The sequence below is a fragment of the Drosophila sechellia genome, chromosome 3L (assembly GCF_004382195.2).
Source record: "Drosophila sechellia strain sech25 chromosome 3L, ASM438219v1, whole genome shotgun sequence".
In the NCBI taxonomy this organism is placed as follows: Eukaryota; Metazoa; Arthropoda; class Insecta; order Diptera; family Drosophilidae; genus Drosophila; species Drosophila sechellia.
This window is the reverse complement of record NC_045951.1, coordinates 8528556-8542800: the sequence shown is the minus strand read 5'-3', so window position 1 is coordinate 8542800 and position 14245 is coordinate 8528556. Positions and strand designations below refer to the sequence as shown.

The following is a 14245-nucleotide window of genomic DNA, read 5'->3' as shown; positions in this document are numbered from 1 at the left end:
CTTTTAGAACATGAACTAAGTTTCCGAATGGCAACCTAATAAAAATTCGCTCAAGTTTGGTTTACCAGCCCAATAAATGAATTTCCATTGATTTATATTGCTTTAAGCTATCACTATTTATTAACACTTTTGGAGCTATACAATCCAAGCTCTTAGATGGCCGCAGCAGCCAGTTTGGATGCGGTGTTCAGATACGCCGACTGGCCGTAAGATCCGCCGTATTGGCTCTTCTTGAAGACTGAAAGGTAGAGAAGATACAAAAGAAAGTAAGTATGTGTGGCAAAGCGGTGCTATGGAGTCAATCCATAGTCATAGGATAAACAATATAATAAATGAAATCCATGTTGTAGCTTAGTTTAGGAACCCACCTGGATCGACCTCAGCCACGAAGGAGCGTGGTGGCAGAGCAGCAGCGTATAGCGGGTCCAGAGGACCGTAGGGCTTGGCCAGAAGTGGGCGACCCTGCTCCCATCCGTAACGGTTGAGGGCATACCAGTCAGCACCGTCCAGCTTGGCGGCGGAGGCAGCTGCTCCGGCGGCGTTAGTCAGGGCGGAAGCCTGAGCCTCGGCGGTCTCAGCGGCCTTAACCACATCGCCGTAGCTGGCTCCGTATCCGGATCCGCCGTAGTGGGGGCGATTGGCCACAGCCAGGGCGACGCAGCAGGCCATCAGGCAGAGAAGGCGTAGGGTGGCGGACATTTTTTTTTGGTGGTGGTGCGAGGAACGGACTGTTTCGAAAACTAATTAACCAGAGCGTGTGTCCAAATTGCTTTTATAGCAACACCATTTGAGCTGCTCCGCGATTTGTGAGCTCACCAGACGTGACCAAACCACCTCAATGACCAGTCACTTTCGGGGGGCCGCCACTGGCAGCATCTCCAGCCCCCTCCGTCCCCTCTGGCCCAGGGCGATAAGGCCACGGGATCGTCTCCAATTTCTATGCTCATTGAAATTGCGCGCCAAATTGCGGCACTGCCACAACCCCGGGAACCCCGAGAAGCTGCTCCATTGATAGCGACTTCCCCCTGCTCGGCACGCTCTGTTCGCTTCTGGTGTGTGCGGTATCGGGGCTTTGGCCGTACTCCACGGCGATCCGGCCCATGCACGCATCGGAAATCGGGCCAACTGGGGTTAAGCCACCGATCAATGAACACTAACCGGAACAAGCGACGTACGAAAGTCTTTGGAGTCTGGTTTTAAAGCTGAACTATGTTTCTAAAAAGTTTGTGGATCTTAAACTCAGTTCTATGAATTTATTTCCCGCATGATAAAAATTCTTTAAAAATTGCCAAAAATGTGCATAGCAATAAAATGGATTTTATATTGTTGTCTTAAACAATTTATTACGTTACGTCGATATTCAAAGTTATGTTTCAAATGAATTGACTTTTAAGTTAGGTCTTTTGATTAGAACTTCATTCTTAAATTTATTTTAAAGTAATTTTACAAAGTAACTAAATACTAAATTTTAAACTGTGTTAATGAAAATCGTCGTAAGATTGGTTAGTAATAATATATAACTTTATTTATATTTCGGCTTAATTCACTTTTAATAAAAATTAGATTTCTTCAAACATACAAAACCTCTACACACGGTTTTAATTTCAACGACAAGTTCTCCCAAGAAATGTGGAGCACTCGAAGCCAGAATTCTTGCCGTGATTCACCGCTCGACTCGAATGTCAAGCGATGGCCAGCAGCATTGAAGCTCGTGGCCAAGAGTTTGGCCCCAAACAAGTCAGCAGATGCGATTGCTTACCAGCCAGAAAATATAAAAATATGAAAATGAGCGCGGCAATCGGCAAACTCGGCGAACTGTGGCGCTTTCTGGCCACAAGATTATTGACTGACTGACACAATAAATAATTGAATGTTTATGGTTTCTGCCACTTCGCTGAGTGATTTGTGAGCAAATCGGAGCAAGCAAATCCGGATCACGTTTCCGCCGAGACACTCAAAGACATTCCCGGTGGCTACTGCAATCAAATGAACAATGCTCCACCCGCTCTGAACAGCTGCTGCAGCTGCATTTGAGCTCGAAAGCCCCGAAAATTTGTTTTCTCATAAATATAAAGTATAGCTAAAAGCCCCGAAAAATATATATTCCAAATATGATTATTATTTTTTCTTGTGGTTTATTATGTACACGATCAGGCTGAGATCAAGTATCCGCCAGGCTGGCCGGGCATAATCAAGTATGCGCCTAGTAGCCGCTGCTGCGGGGTGCAGAGTACTGGCTGACGTACTGGTTGCCATACTGGTTCTCCGGGACGTAGAGCTTGGCCACTGGAGCAGCGGGGCGGATGGGCAGAATCACCTTGCTGTACTCCGGGGGCGAGACGTAAGCCTTGTAGTTGTTCTGGCCGGGGTACAGGAGAGTGGCTCCAGCGGGCTGGACAGTCCAACGGGGTCCGTAGCCGGCACGACGGTAGTTGCCACCGTTGTAGCCACGTCGCTCACCACCGTATCCACCGCTGACCTGGATGGGACGCAGGATCTCGGGGGCATAGCTGCCGCGGTATCCACCGGCGATGATCTCCACGGGGCGCTCATAACGCTGCTGACCCTCGGATCCAGCAGCAGCTGCTGAGCTGGCGGCGGAGGCGGCGGAGCTATCCTGACCATAGGATCGGTGTCCGTAGCTCTGCTGGCCACCGTAGTTGGCGTAACAGCTGCCCACGATGCAGGCGCAGAAGATGACGGCCAGAGTCTGGAAAATTAGGAAAACTTCCAGTTAGCACAAGTACGGAAAATGGAAGAGCAGCAGGGAATACGGAAGCGGTTCTCAGGGACACTTACAGCGAACTTGTTCATGGCTATGATGTATGGGTTTTGGCACAGTTGGCTGAATTAACATATTAAATGGCCAAGCACACTTCTTTATATAAGCAAATTTATTGTTGCACTCGAAACGTGATCTCGCCCAGAAATTTATCACGGCTCAAGAACTGGCTTCGCCGTCTCTTCTCGGCCAGTTTGTTGGGGAACTTTCTGTGGATTTCTAGCTTTTCCTAGCCAGATATCGGGGCTCCACGTTGAGCTCGTTTCGGCTCGAGCAGGTTGCTCACCACAGCATCGTATCGCCTCCATTCGGCGGTCGACCTTCGTTGGGGGTGGCAGATGCAGATGCTCCAACTGAGGCCCAAAATCAATGTTGGTTTAATGGTAGCTTATGGGTTGCGTGCGGGAACGCAACCGGGTTAATGGGATAACGAGCCAACAACCGGCCAATGGTAATTGGATATGGATTTAATTATAATAATATATGTATATCCTTTTGTTGATTATAAAAATTAAGATGTTCATCTGAGACAAACTAAGGGTTTCAAAGAATTGTGCAAATGGCTAAATTGTTACCATAGGTAACTACTTTCTAGAGTCACTGAACCTGTCTACTTTGTGGCTTTAAGTGCATAGTTATTCTATATAGTGAGATCTGCTGCAGTGAATATTCTAGCTGCCCAACTTTGAAACGCATCTTGTATCTGGAATAATGACCCACCGCTAAATCTTAACCCGAATGCGCTGAAAAGTATGTCACAATGCAAAACACACAATGCGGATTTCTTTTCGGTATTTTCCATTGCGTTCAAGCTGCTTTTATTCACTGATTCTCAGAGTTTCGCCATGACAGCCACTCGAGGATTTGAGCAAGGAGTCGATAGTTCAATTCACTGCCGATGAAGCGGGAATTAGTAGGCACGGTGACCGTAGCCATGTCCGATCTCATAGCCGCGAGCGCCATCCAACTCGTACGAGGGAATGGCGTACTGTTTGTAGGTTCCGGGATTCACGGCAGAGGCGGAAGCGGCGGCGGCAGCAGCGGCACTTCCTCCATTACCCTCCGATCGCAGGCTGCGGGGATAGCTGTTGTAGCCACGGGAGGGTCCGTAGGCGGGCACCTCCTCGTAGACGACGCGCTGAACACCACCGTAGCCACCACCATAACCTCCACGCCAGCCGTACACTGGGCTGGCGTTGATGTAGGCGAACAGGGCCAGGGTAACACAGGCGATCTGAAGGTGGGAAGGGGAAATGCGGAGGATCAGATGGCTGCCACTCCTTCAAGGGGACTACCACAACTTACCAGGTACTTCATGGTGAGTGCTTAGTTTTGTTGGTTTGGGGTAATCAATCAAACTATGATTTACCGACCAGAAACGCTCGCTTTTATACGCAAATTTTGGCCTGGACATTTACGTGACCTATATACACTAATTGTTCTGTTTCAGCCCAGAAATGGCATTTCATAATTGCCCGGCTGGAATATACTCACATTTGATTTATGTACTGTCATTTACTTGTTGTCAGGGCATTATAAAATCGCTTGGTTACGCGATGTGCTATTCTACCGGGCTTTGGGTAGTGATAGCACTACGGGCACGCGACTCTCTCAATTGGGACCCACGAACGCGTTTATTTTCGAATACACTCCAAAATTTGTTGAATTGAACTTCATTTTATCTACATTCTTGGGGGTAATGGTTTCCAGGTCGGTTGTGCCCGGAACTTGGCAGGTCTAGGGGAGGATTCTTGTAGAACTGCTTCCAGCCGGTTTGCCTAGCCGGTTTGCCACTAGTCACATAGAAAACTTAGAAATTACACATAAAATTTTTGAAAGTATTTCAATAATTTGTAAAATTTTACAAAATCATAACTTTAAGCAAAACTATAATCCATATAATCTCATTTTATGTAATAGGTCCTTTACTTATGGTTAGTTAAAAAAGTTAAGGCTTATTAGGCACAGTATAATTTTAACTTGGCCCCACAAATGACTTGAATTTTAGCTTTTCAGCTTCATTCGACATGACAATTTTTCTTTAGCACTTTACTTTAACCAACATTTTCATTTAACTACGAGACCAAGAAATTTTTGCTGGCTCAAAATATCGCATGGCATTGCAATGAACCGCAAGTCTGTGCCAATTCAGCGAAGTTAGGCAGATCTCAACTCTTGGCCCGAAACTAAAAACCCAGCAAGAATAAGATACTCAAAATTTAAGTCTTGATGTTTTGGCTTTTATTATTATGACCTAGTTCCTTATTGGCAGGTAAGTTTTTGGTTCACTGTTCAACGTTTTGCCACTTAGTAGCTGGGCCTCTTGTAGCCCTTCTTTCCGGCGGCCACGGAGCTGGCAGCAGCTGCTGCGGAGCCTCCCTTCACCTTCTCGCTGTATCCGTACTCCTGGGGCACGTAGCTGGTGGGGGGATAGACGGGCCGGGCGTAGCGGGGAGCCTCCTTCCAGACCAGAGGAGCTCCAGCGGTGGGAGCGGCCAGGGCGAGCTTGGCGAGGGCAATGGCCTGGGCATCGACTGGTGGGGCACCGCCGTAGCCGGAACCGGAGTACTGAGATCCCACATTGGCACCGCTGTAGGCAGACGAAACGGGCACAGGCACCGACTCGTAGGCACCGCCATATCCTCCATGGTTGCCGCCGTATCCACCGCCGTATGAGGGAACGATGGCCTTAACGGTCAGGGCAGGCTGCACCTGGTAGGCATAGCCACCGACTGGGGCACCACCGTATCCACCACGGGGACGTCCGTAGGCGTTGGCCGAAACGGCAGAGATGGCGCAGAGGCAGATGCACTAAGGGATTCAAGAAAAATTCAATTAATTTGGGTACAACTTGAACTGCATTAGGAACCAAGAAAAGAAAGATCCAATCATATTTTCCAATTATAATAATGTGTAGATATATATTTCATTGAAAGGATCATACTGGACTCAGTTGAGGTGTCAATAGAAACAACATTAGATCTTAAGACTTACCATGAACTTCATCATTCTGAGGCTGAGTTGGTTAGTTGATCGATGCGAAGGTAACTAATGTCTCATTCTGGCGCAATGTTTTGTTTTTATACCAGATCCAGGCAGAGGCCCAACTCTTACGTGACGAATATGATGCAAGTTTCGGCTCTCCGGGTTCCCGGAGACGCAGTTCCAGGCCTCGCCTCTTTGTCCAGCAATCTTGAGACGCCGCCGGAGACGTGCAGCCAGGCCGAATCCGCACTGGCCAAAATGCTGGCTCTCAATTCGGGCCGGTCCAGATAGCAGGCGTCTGTGCTTACGCCATCGTCTACCGGAGACGAGACCCCATTACGTAAGATTCCGACCGCATGAGTCTTCGTGCTCCGGATCCACATAGTTTCGATCAGTATTGCAGGTGCTTTGCCCCACGGTGCCGAGAGCTTGACACCGATTTTTCAGTGACACAGTGAAGTCAAGGCAGTGGCCTGAAAATTCTGCTGCGTTGGTAGAATTTATATACAAAAGCAAAAAAAATTTAGATAAAATTACAATAAAATTATAAACACTTAACCGTTCCACTTTCCAAACTGCCGCACTAAGCTTTTTATAATATTCAATTGGCGCTACACAAATTGTGAATGGCTTATGGGCGGGCGCAAACGTTTAATAATGAATAATAAATTATTTAGATGTTGGCCAGGCTCAGGGTACCAGCATCCAGTAGCCAGAAGACGAGTGAAAACGATCTTTCTCCGTATGCATTTTCTCTTCAAGATTGCTTTATTGGGATTTAAACTAGTTGCTTTGCTCTTAGGAATTAAGTAAAAATATTATTATAAGACTGGGAACTGGAACTAGCCAACGACGACACGATAAATATTAAATAGTAACATTATTCGCAATGCAATGCAAATGTAAGTCGGCTGAAACCTCAAGCCAAGATTGACGGATCTGAACATCCATCACAAGTCCGATATAGCTGGCTTGTTGAACAAGATATTTAGCGGAGGCTAATCTAGATAAACGACACGTTTGGGCCATGGCCCTCAGACTTTATAAGAGCCGAGCTGCCGATGACCAGATCAGAAAACTGAGTCCAAACGCTTACAAAATGAGTAGTCTGCGTTGCAAGGTGAGATGAGATGATTATGGTTTCATCGGGATGAACACATTAATGATAATTTCAATCTGCAGATCCTACAGCTGGCTGTGCTGCTTGTGCTGGCTGCTATGCAGATCGGAGCAGATCATTTGGAGAGCGATGAATGCGGCTGCGGGCGGCGGGGCTGAGATGATACATCAATAAACAAGTGACGAGCAATGCATACAATTCGAACTGTTGTGGGTTCTGGGGCAAAACCTATCAGAAGACACGTACGGCTGGTCGCGGGGCCAGCTGTGTTTCGCACATGGCCCGTAGCCGGGCGAGCAGCATGTGCAAATGCTTTAAGCAAGCTGTCGACGATTGCTGGGCCCCTAGGCCATGTTTCCCAGTCAAGGTTTCCATATACATGCGCTTGTACAGCTTTGACAACTGCTTGGGATCCTTGCCGGCCAGCGTGAGCTTCGTAAGCGTCTTCAGCGCATTCTGCAGGCGGCTCTCAAAGAGCGTCAAATGGCCGGCAAACTGGTCATCGGCCACTTGGCCACTGTTAGTATCGATGACGTGGGCAAATATGAGCTGACACTGTAAACAAATTTCCAAAGCCGCTTGCATTTGCTTGATCTTCTGTGCGGTGTGAGTGGAAACTGCCGGAAAATTGAAATATTTGATTTTCTAACTCTTCAAGACCTTAGAGATGGTAAACTCACGTTCGGCCAGAAATTCATGAAGGGAAATCCGCTCTAGCTGCACCACCAACAGGTCTCCCACCTCCTTAAGGCTCTCTAGAATTTGGGTGGCCTTCTCGTAGTGGTATTTACAGAGCTGTAGAGTAGATTTGGGCAGCTGGGAGAAATCACAACAGCCATGAGAACGCAGCTGCGAGTAGTGGAAGGAGGCAATCCTGGAAAAGTCAATAATTGTTTATTGCATTTGCTAATTGCAACTCATTGTCCTCGTCTTACCTTTTGTGTATTAAACCCGATCGAAAACTGTATAGCACTTGGCGTGCACCAGGGTGTTCGACATCACAAAGTCGCAACGATTTCTGAAGCAATTCCAGCACTTCTTTGGAGGCGTCAACTAGGCTGGATTTGTCTGCTGCGCTGTGGTCCTGAAGTTGTTTAGCTAACGTAAAAGTGGCAGTGGATAATTCCCAATGGACGAGGTCCCATAGTTCGGGGTTTGCTTTACGAGTATCCAGACAATCTTTGGCCTTCTCGTAATAGCTGAATGCCTCGTTGTAGAAGGCTTTTTGGCTTTCTAAGGTTATGGCACTAAATGAAAATGATTCATGATTATTTAAACCGAATCATGATTATTAATACACTATTTACCTCTCATTGGGCATGATTAGATGGGCGCGCAGGCGCATAAATCTACCAATATTGCAATATAGAAAGGCCAAATTGACATTATCTTTCACGGCAGTGAAGGCTTCTATTCCTCGACGTAGGCAATCATAAGAGTTGACTGTTAGTTTCACATACAACGGCTCGGAAGGATCTGCCGTTGGTCTGTCCTCCGTTTGGTCATTTTCAGCGACTTTTGTGGACTCCTTCTTCTTCATTAAATCACTGTATTCCTCTGCAATTTATAATTTCCATTAGTATATTTATGATTTCAATGGTTGCGCTACCTACCTTGAGCCCAGTACATGTACTTAAGACCCAGCTCGTTCCGCACGTTTCCCAGTCGCCGAAGCAGTTCATTGCTTTCCGCTTTCTGGGCATGCTCCAATGCTTGTTCGTAGCACTTGCAGCTGTGCAGCATCACTTGTTCCACATTGTCGGAAGGCGCCAAGGAGAGCAGTTCCTCTTCTTCGCCTTCCAGCTCCTGAGCCAACTCGTCGCCGATGAAGTCAATTGAGGGATCCAACTCCCCAAACTGCTGGATGTACTCCTCAATGGATTCCCAGTTTTTCGAAATCTGGAAAAAGCAGTCACCCGCCCGGCCTAGCAAACAACTGTACTGTGAAACTACATTGGCCATATACTTGTTGAGCACTTGTTGGCAACGACAGGCCAGCTCAATGGATCGCAAGGTAGATCCGTACCGGCGAGATTCATAATAGTGCTCGGCCAGGGTGGCAAATGTCAGGCAGGCCTTTTCTAACAGCAGAAGTTTTAAGTGGACATTCCAGGAGCCAAAGTGCTGTGTGTTGAACTTGGCACTCATCTGCCGATTACTGGCATTGGCGGATTTGGACTTGGTAGTAGTGGTGAGTTCCTTGGATTTGCTGCGTTTGGCCTGCGTTTTGGGGTTTGGTTTCTTCACAACTTGTGCTGGCTGCTGGCTTACTTTTAGCTGCTCATATGGTAAAGGAATTGCGCTGCAAGGCTTCGCCATGTTCGGATTTTGCTCCTCGTGCAGAATTCGGCGCTTCTCCTCTTGTTTGGCATTTGTCTCCGATTCCTTTAGTTTCTCCTCTTGACTTCCATTGAAATACTGCAGGCAGGATAGTCCAGCACTAATGTGCTCCAAAGAAAAGCTACACCGCTCAGCAGTAGTAGCTATTAGAGGAGCCGGCTTGGACTTCTTGGCATGAGATTTAAAGTCTCTTAGGGCATCGCATATATGACGCACAGCCACGTTAGCTCTGCCACCGCTCTGCTCGCTACTTTGGTAGCTCTTCTCACTTGAGTAGTCTAGAAGATCATCTTCATAGTCCTCCTCGTCCTCCTCTTCATCGTCGTCATACAACGATTGATCATCTGAGTCCACTTCCTCAAACTTGGGAGACTTTGGATCGATGCCCGCCGGCACATGTAGATCCGAGAGTATGTAGTGGGAAGAGCTAACGATTTGTGGGTATTGTTCCTTGGGCAGCAGCTTGATGCAGTTATCCAGTAGTGCACGTATATTGCCCGCTGCCTTAGGACTTATATGAGGCAGTGTGTTCTTCATGTTTCGAGCCACTGAATAAAGCAGCATTCCCACCGGAACGGTGAAGGGATTAACCTGTTGCTCGGGTGGATCTTCCTCCGACTTCTCAGATGCCTGATTTTGGCATAATGTAGTTAGATCGTACAACTTGACCACGTCATCGTTGCGCCCCTTAAAGAGCCAATAGGTGTGACCCGCCTTGGTGGCATTGGCCTTAAGAAAGGCTAGAATGTTCTGTGCGACGTTGCGAACCACTTGAGGCGAAAACTGCGAGTTCTCCAGGTACGGCAGGTCCTCGGTCTTGATGATCTCGTACTTTTGGACAATGCCATCCAGGTGATAGCACATCACCACCTCGGGCACATTACACATAAGATTGTCCAACCAGTAATCGATTCCGGTTAACACATTTATAGGCTGAGCCGCATCCCTTAAACGCAAGCTGATGCACGGCCTGTTGGGTCCTCCAAATATGGGCATATCTGTGCCGATTAGCATGCGTATATCCTCAAATGTCCAGACCACGTTTCGATTAAAGGCATGGCTCGACTTTGGGTCTGGAACGTTCTCCTCTATTTTCGGTTCTGGGAGAACTGGTCCCGTGATGGGCAATCCCTGTTTGCGGCTGGTTAGCTGTGTGGGTGTATTGGCCACATCGTAGTCCAGCTCATCACCAGTTTGCTTCAGGCTGTGATACAGGAACTTGGACAGCAAATTCTTTGTTTGCAGCGCCTCCCGGGACCGCTCCTTCAGGCAGTAGTTGTGCTGTGTATCTCCATAGGTCAGGACGTGCTCCAGAATAAAGGATCTTAGCCACTTCCAGTCGTCATCCGCCTTTCGCAGCAGATACTTTTGGATGTCGAACTCATCCAGGAGCAATGTGTTGCCCACCTTGTGCACAACCATGCTGATGGCGCTCTTCGCGCTGTAAGGCAACTTGAGTAGCTGCTTGATATTCTCCGCGTCGCTGACCACATCCACCTCTCCCACGCAGTCCGGGAACATCTGGCCCAGTCGAAAACTAGCAAATCCGGCACTTTGGTAGAGAGCCTGGTGTAATCCATGGCTGCTGTGCGACGTTGTCAGCCAGTTGAGAGGCGGAAGATTCAAGTTGGTGTTGCACTCCAGCCGCTTGAAGTGGGCGGGCACTGGCACGGGAGACAACTTAATCACCGCCTGGCTTTTCACGACGTCCAACTCATGTGGCCCAATACTCCTGCACGGTTCAATCTATCGAAAAACATGTGTTATATATTTAAGCTTCATGGCGCTTATTTTTACCTCTTCATTTCTATCTTCCATTATTGCGCTGGCTCATTGGTAACTCCCTGAAAATCCAATCCCGTGGAATATTCAAGAAACTTTCAAGCAGATGTGTTTTTGTTTTGCCGGCTCAGCTGAGAGCTGACGCAGTTTTCCAACACCAGAGGGCCGGCGCTGCCAACTTAGTGCCAGCACAGCTACATGGGATTAGGTAGAGTTCAAACTTTTACAATCAAGGGGGTTTGAACTAAATTTTAAGACTAAATATATATGGCGTACAATAAACCTTATATTTAATTACTCAATATTTCTAATACACTTTTGCACTTTAGAAAATCGAAAATACTTAAAAATCCTTTTTTCAACAAATGCTTCATTTACAATGAAATTTGTTTCAGTGCTAGCTCAAAATTTTAACTAAATAATTATATCAAAAATTATGTGAAAATATAATACTTGTGGTAAAGCGCCCCTCTCCTACGCCACTGACCAATTCAGCTGATGACTTTCTGATGCTCGTTATACAACACTGGCATATTATTTTGTTTTCCATTCAGTAACACGATTAATCACAGACTGTCGTTAATTTTCCCGAATTGGATTCAAATCTGACACAAAAGCATGACACTGTTCGCCCTCATCGCCCTGCTCAGTCTGCTGAACACAATCCTGCCAGATTTCATAAGGAACTACGTGAGTACCATCCGCAAGAGAAAATCCCGGTATAGAACCTTATCCTGACCTGCAGCTCAAAGTATCGCGATTGTGGGGCGTAAGGAACTCCGCGGAAATTCGGCAGTTGCAGACAGAACTAAACGACGCCCGGGAGCAAGTGGAGGTGGTCAGCAATGCGGAGCATTCCGGAGAGTACGCCAGGACCATTAAAATTATGCGCGCCGAGCGTAAAGTATCAGAGGCGGAGGCGAAACTGAAATCTGCACGGGGAATGGAGAACTTCATGCGGATGAGCATCGATACGGCCATGTTCTACGGATCTAAGGTGCTGCTCTCCGCAATAACCGTGTTTATCAGCATCCGGAATCGTGGAACGCCCGTCATGATCATCGATGAAGCGATCAGCCTGGCTCCGTTCACAGGTCTTCTTAGTTTTCCAACTGGCGTGGCCAATGCCATTTCTGTGCCCGCCTGGGCATTCTCCTGCAACCTGACATTTCGACTCATCTACGGCTTTGTGAAAAATCGTGGGGCGTGATTTCATCCGAGCGAAATCCCTCCATTTCAGTTAGCACTTAGAAGGCGCTCGAAACTATGTACTTTGTTATGGTTTGCTAAGCTTCATCACGCATTGACTCTTGAATGTAAAGGCCCAATTTTATGTAAGCACCACATCAAATAAATGTATTTTCAGACAAGATTCAGTTTGAATCAAGCGCCTTGGTCTAAGGGTGTTTTCCTACACTGCTCGAATACATAGTGTTGCGCTGCGTTCACTCTAGATGAGTGCGTGTCATTTTCCCCATCCAATTTGTTTGGTGTTTTGTTAGCCGAAATGGACAAACTAAATGAAAATGCTCGAGAGCGGAAGCAAATCAAGCTGGGCGAGATCGACACGGGCCCCATTTTAGTGGCCCTCCTGCTGGGCTTCATTGCAGTGGGTGAGTACGCCACGTGGAGTTCGCCTTTTGTCCCCGGGAGTCTCACCTGATGTCTGAAATCCCATTCACACGTTTTCTCTTTTAGCCATATTTGTGATCCTGCGAAAGCGTTCGTCTTTCCGCAAGGACATTCTCCTCACTGGGCTCAGTGAATCCGGCAAAAGTGCCATCTTCATGCAGCTGATCCACGGCAAATTCCCGGCCACTTTTACTTCCATCAAGGAGAACTTTGGAGATTACCAGGCGGGCAGCGCGTCTACCAGGTTAGTGGATATACCCGGACATTATAGGGTGCGCGACAAGTGCTTGGAGCTATATAAACACCGTGCCAAGGGCATTGTCTTTGTGGTGGACTCGGTTACTGCCCACAAGGATATCCGGGATGTGGCAGAGTGAGTTTTCAAGTAATGTACAACCTAGATACGGTGCTAATCTCATTGGTTTTCCAGCTTTCTGTACACCATCCTATCAGACAGTGCCACACAACCCTGCTCTGTGCTAGTGCTTTGCAACAAGCAGGATCAAACCACCGCCAAGAGCGCCCAGGTCATTAAAAGCCTATTGGAGTCGGAACTGCATACAGTGCGCGACACCAGAAGTCGCAAACTTCAATCCGTGGGCGATGAGGATAGCAGCAAAACCATCACACTGGGCAAGCCAGGACGCGACTTCGAATTCTCACACATCGCACAGAATATCCAGTTCGCGGAGGCCTCCGCCAAGGACACTGAACTAAGCCCCCTCACCGATTGGCTCGCTCGGTTGCTGTGAATTGGGCACACAAGGCTCTCAGACTGATAAAAACTGGAGTCCTGAAGGAAAGAATGCGGAACACAAAACAACAGATTGATATTTATTTTAACGTTTAGCGCTCTCAATGTCGTATTTATTATGCTACGCCGATATACACCGCTGTATAAATCCGCGCATTGTTAAATATCCTCTTCTCCCGCCCTTTGCCTTCCACCTATTTTCCCGTTTAATTTTAGGTTATTGTGGAAATTTTTATACTTTTAGCATTAATTGGTCGGTAGATAAGTGATTAAGTCATCTATAAACCGTTTAAAAAGAAGAAAGCCAAATAAGATCTACGAGTTTTAAAACGCAGATACTGAATGTAGAATCAGGAAACGCTTCAAATAATAGCATGGTTTCTGGGGCCTTAAATTTATGTCGTATATGGTTTTCTTTACTTTTAAGAAATACCGCCAAAACTGAGTTTAGTTCATTGACTATCGATAGCACGATATGTTTACCTTTTTAGTTCAATTTTCAAACACAATTATGTGGTGGCGCCTATGTTTAAGCATGTAAAATCTTACGTAGCTGTCATGTAGAATTATCACAACCTTTTATTATTTTACAGCTTATCATAACTAGCTTTAAATGATTAAAAACTCAGAAAAACAATAGATTTTAAGAAATTCTATATAAATTGCCTTTGATATATATGAGCCAGCCAAAGCTTACCAGTCTTAGCTTCTACTTATCAAAGCTTACATGTTATAAACAAAAATGGAAAAAGAGAGTATAAATATTTCTCTATTTTAGTAAGGCTTCTATGAAAAAAGTTAGATTTTTAAATTTACTGCAACCATTTGCTTCCTTTTATTTCAAGAGCTG

At 46.6% G+C, this 14245-nt stretch overlaps 8 protein-coding genes across 8 annotated transcripts; 3 read left to right on the top strand and 5 right to left on the bottom strand.

The window, feature by feature from the left end:
* Positions 1 to 145: 145 nt before the first annotated feature.
* Positions 146 to 736, bottom strand: LOC6604930 (chorion protein S16). Its single transcript, XM_002029737.2, has 2 exons — positions 369 to 736; positions 146 to 238 (listed from the first exon to the last, which is right to left on the bottom strand). The coding sequence occupies exons 1-2, from the start codon at positions 697 to 699 to the stop codon at positions 153 to 155; spliced, it is 417 nt and encodes a 138-aa protein (XP_002029773.1). The 5' UTR covers positions 700 to 736; the 3' UTR covers positions 146 to 152.
* Positions 737 to 2115: 1379 nt separating this feature from the next.
* On the bottom strand, positions 2116 to 2879 carry LOC6604929 (chorion protein S19). Its single transcript, XM_002029736.2, has 2 exons — positions 2800 to 2879; positions 2116 to 2710 (listed from the first exon to the last, which is right to left on the bottom strand). Exons 1-2 carry the CDS (start codon positions 2812 to 2814, stop codon positions 2204 to 2206), a joined length of 522 nt encoding a protein of 173 aa, XP_002029772.1. The 5' UTR covers positions 2815 to 2879; the 3' UTR covers positions 2116 to 2203.
* A 684-nt stretch (positions 2880 to 3563) lies between these two features.
* Positions 3564 to 4197, bottom strand: LOC6604928 (chorion protein S15). Its single transcript, XM_002029735.2, has 2 exons — positions 4088 to 4197; positions 3564 to 4016 (listed from the first exon to the last, which is right to left on the bottom strand). Exons 1-2 carry the CDS (start codon positions 4097 to 4099, stop codon positions 3693 to 3695), a joined length of 336 nt encoding a protein of 111 aa, XP_002029771.1. The 5' UTR covers positions 4100 to 4197; the 3' UTR covers positions 3564 to 3692.
* Positions 4198 to 5000: 803 nt separating this feature from the next.
* On the bottom strand, positions 5001 to 5869 carry LOC6604927 (chorion protein S18). Its single transcript, XM_002029734.2, has 2 exons — positions 5777 to 5869; positions 5001 to 5593 (listed from the first exon to the last, which is right to left on the bottom strand). The coding sequence occupies exons 1-2, from the start codon at positions 5789 to 5791 to the stop codon at positions 5090 to 5092; spliced, it is 519 nt and encodes a 172-aa protein (XP_002029770.1). The 5' UTR covers positions 5792 to 5869; the 3' UTR covers positions 5001 to 5089.
* A 643-nt stretch (positions 5870 to 6512) lies between these two features.
* Positions 6513 to 11045, bottom strand: LOC6604925 (erythroid differentiation-related factor 1). Its single transcript, XM_002029732.2, has 6 exons — positions 11025 to 11045; positions 8501 to 10973; positions 8195 to 8444; positions 7823 to 8134; positions 7568 to 7761; positions 6513 to 7504 (listed from the first exon to the last, which is right to left on the bottom strand). The coding sequence occupies exons 1-6, from the start codon at positions 11043 to 11045 to the stop codon at positions 7119 to 7121; spliced, it is 3636 nt and encodes a 1211-aa protein (XP_002029768.1). The 3' UTR covers positions 6513 to 7118.
* Positions 6849 to 7085, top strand: LOC116801089. Its single transcript, XM_032718677.1, has 2 exons — positions 6849 to 6887; positions 6950 to 7085. The coding sequence occupies exons 1-2, from the start codon at positions 6867 to 6869 to the stop codon at positions 7043 to 7045; spliced, it is 117 nt and encodes a 38-aa protein (XP_032574568.1). The 5' UTR covers positions 6849 to 6866; the 3' UTR covers positions 7046 to 7085.
* Positions 11046 to 11536: 491 nt separating the features above from the next.
* LOC6604924 (tail-anchored protein insertion receptor WRB) lies at positions 11537 to 12381 on the top strand. Its single transcript, XM_002029731.2, has 2 exons — positions 11537 to 11699; positions 11755 to 12381. Exons 1-2 carry the CDS (start codon positions 11628 to 11630, stop codon positions 12217 to 12219), a joined length of 537 nt encoding a protein of 178 aa, XP_002029767.1. The 5' UTR covers positions 11537 to 11627; the 3' UTR covers positions 12220 to 12381.
* A 65-nt stretch (positions 12382 to 12446) lies between these two features.
* LOC6604923 (signal recognition particle receptor subunit beta) lies at positions 12447 to 13713 on the top strand. The gene is made up of 3 exons (XM_002029730.2): positions 12447 to 12622; positions 12708 to 13014; positions 13072 to 13713. The coding sequence occupies exons 1-3, from the start codon at positions 12517 to 12519 to the stop codon at positions 13391 to 13393; spliced, it is 735 nt and encodes a 244-aa protein (XP_002029766.1). The 5' UTR covers positions 12447 to 12516; the 3' UTR covers positions 13394 to 13713.
* Positions 13714 to 14245: the final 532 nt, after the last annotated feature.

Excerpts from the sequence above, each read along its gene's own strand:
- LOC6604930 (XM_002029737.2), bottom strand. The coding sequence starts at position 699 with ATGTCCGCCACCCTACGCCTTCTCTGCCTGATGGCCTGCTGCGTCGCC. Across the intron at positions 239-368 it reads CGTGGCTGAGGTCGATCCAG|TCTTCAAGAAGAGCCAATAC; the intron begins GTGGGTTCCTAA and ends TCTACCTTTCAG.
- LOC116801089 (XM_032718677.1), top strand. The coding sequence starts at position 6,867 with ATGAGTAGTCTGCGTTGCAAG. Across the intron at positions 6,888-6,949 it reads TGAGTAGTCTGCGTTGCAAG|ATCCTACAGCTGGCTGTGCT; the intron begins GTGAGATGAGAT and ends TTCAATCTGCAG.
- LOC6604925 (XM_002029732.2), bottom strand. The coding sequence starts at position 11,045 with ATGGAAGATAGAAATGAAGAG. Across the intron at positions 8,135-8,194 it reads CTAATCATGCCCAATGAGAG|TGCCATAACCTTAGAAAGCC; the intron begins GTAAATAGTGTA and ends ATTTTCATTTAG. Across the intron at positions 7,505-7,567 it reads TCATGAATTTCTGGCCGAAC|TTTCCACTCACACCGCACAG; the intron begins GTGAGTTTACCA and ends ATTTTCCGGCAG.
- LOC6604924 (XM_002029731.2), top strand. The coding sequence starts at position 11,628 with ATGACACTGTTCGCCCTCATCGCCCTGCTCAGTCTGCTGAACACAATC. Across the intron at positions 11,700-11,754 it reads CAGATTTCATAAGGAACTAC|CTCAAAGTATCGCGATTGTG; the intron begins GTGAGTACCATC and ends CCTGACCTGCAG.
- LOC6604923 (XM_002029730.2), top strand. The coding sequence starts at position 12,517 with ATGGACAAACTAAATGAAAATGCTCGAGAGCGGAAGCAAATCAAGCTG. Across the intron at positions 12,623-12,707 it reads GCTGGGCTTCATTGCAGTGG|CCATATTTGTGATCCTGCGA; the intron begins GTGAGTACGCCA and ends TTTCTCTTTTAG. Across the intron at positions 13,015-13,071 it reads GATATCCGGGATGTGGCAGA|CTTTCTGTACACCATCCTAT; the intron begins GTGAGTTTTCAA and ends TTGGTTTTCCAG.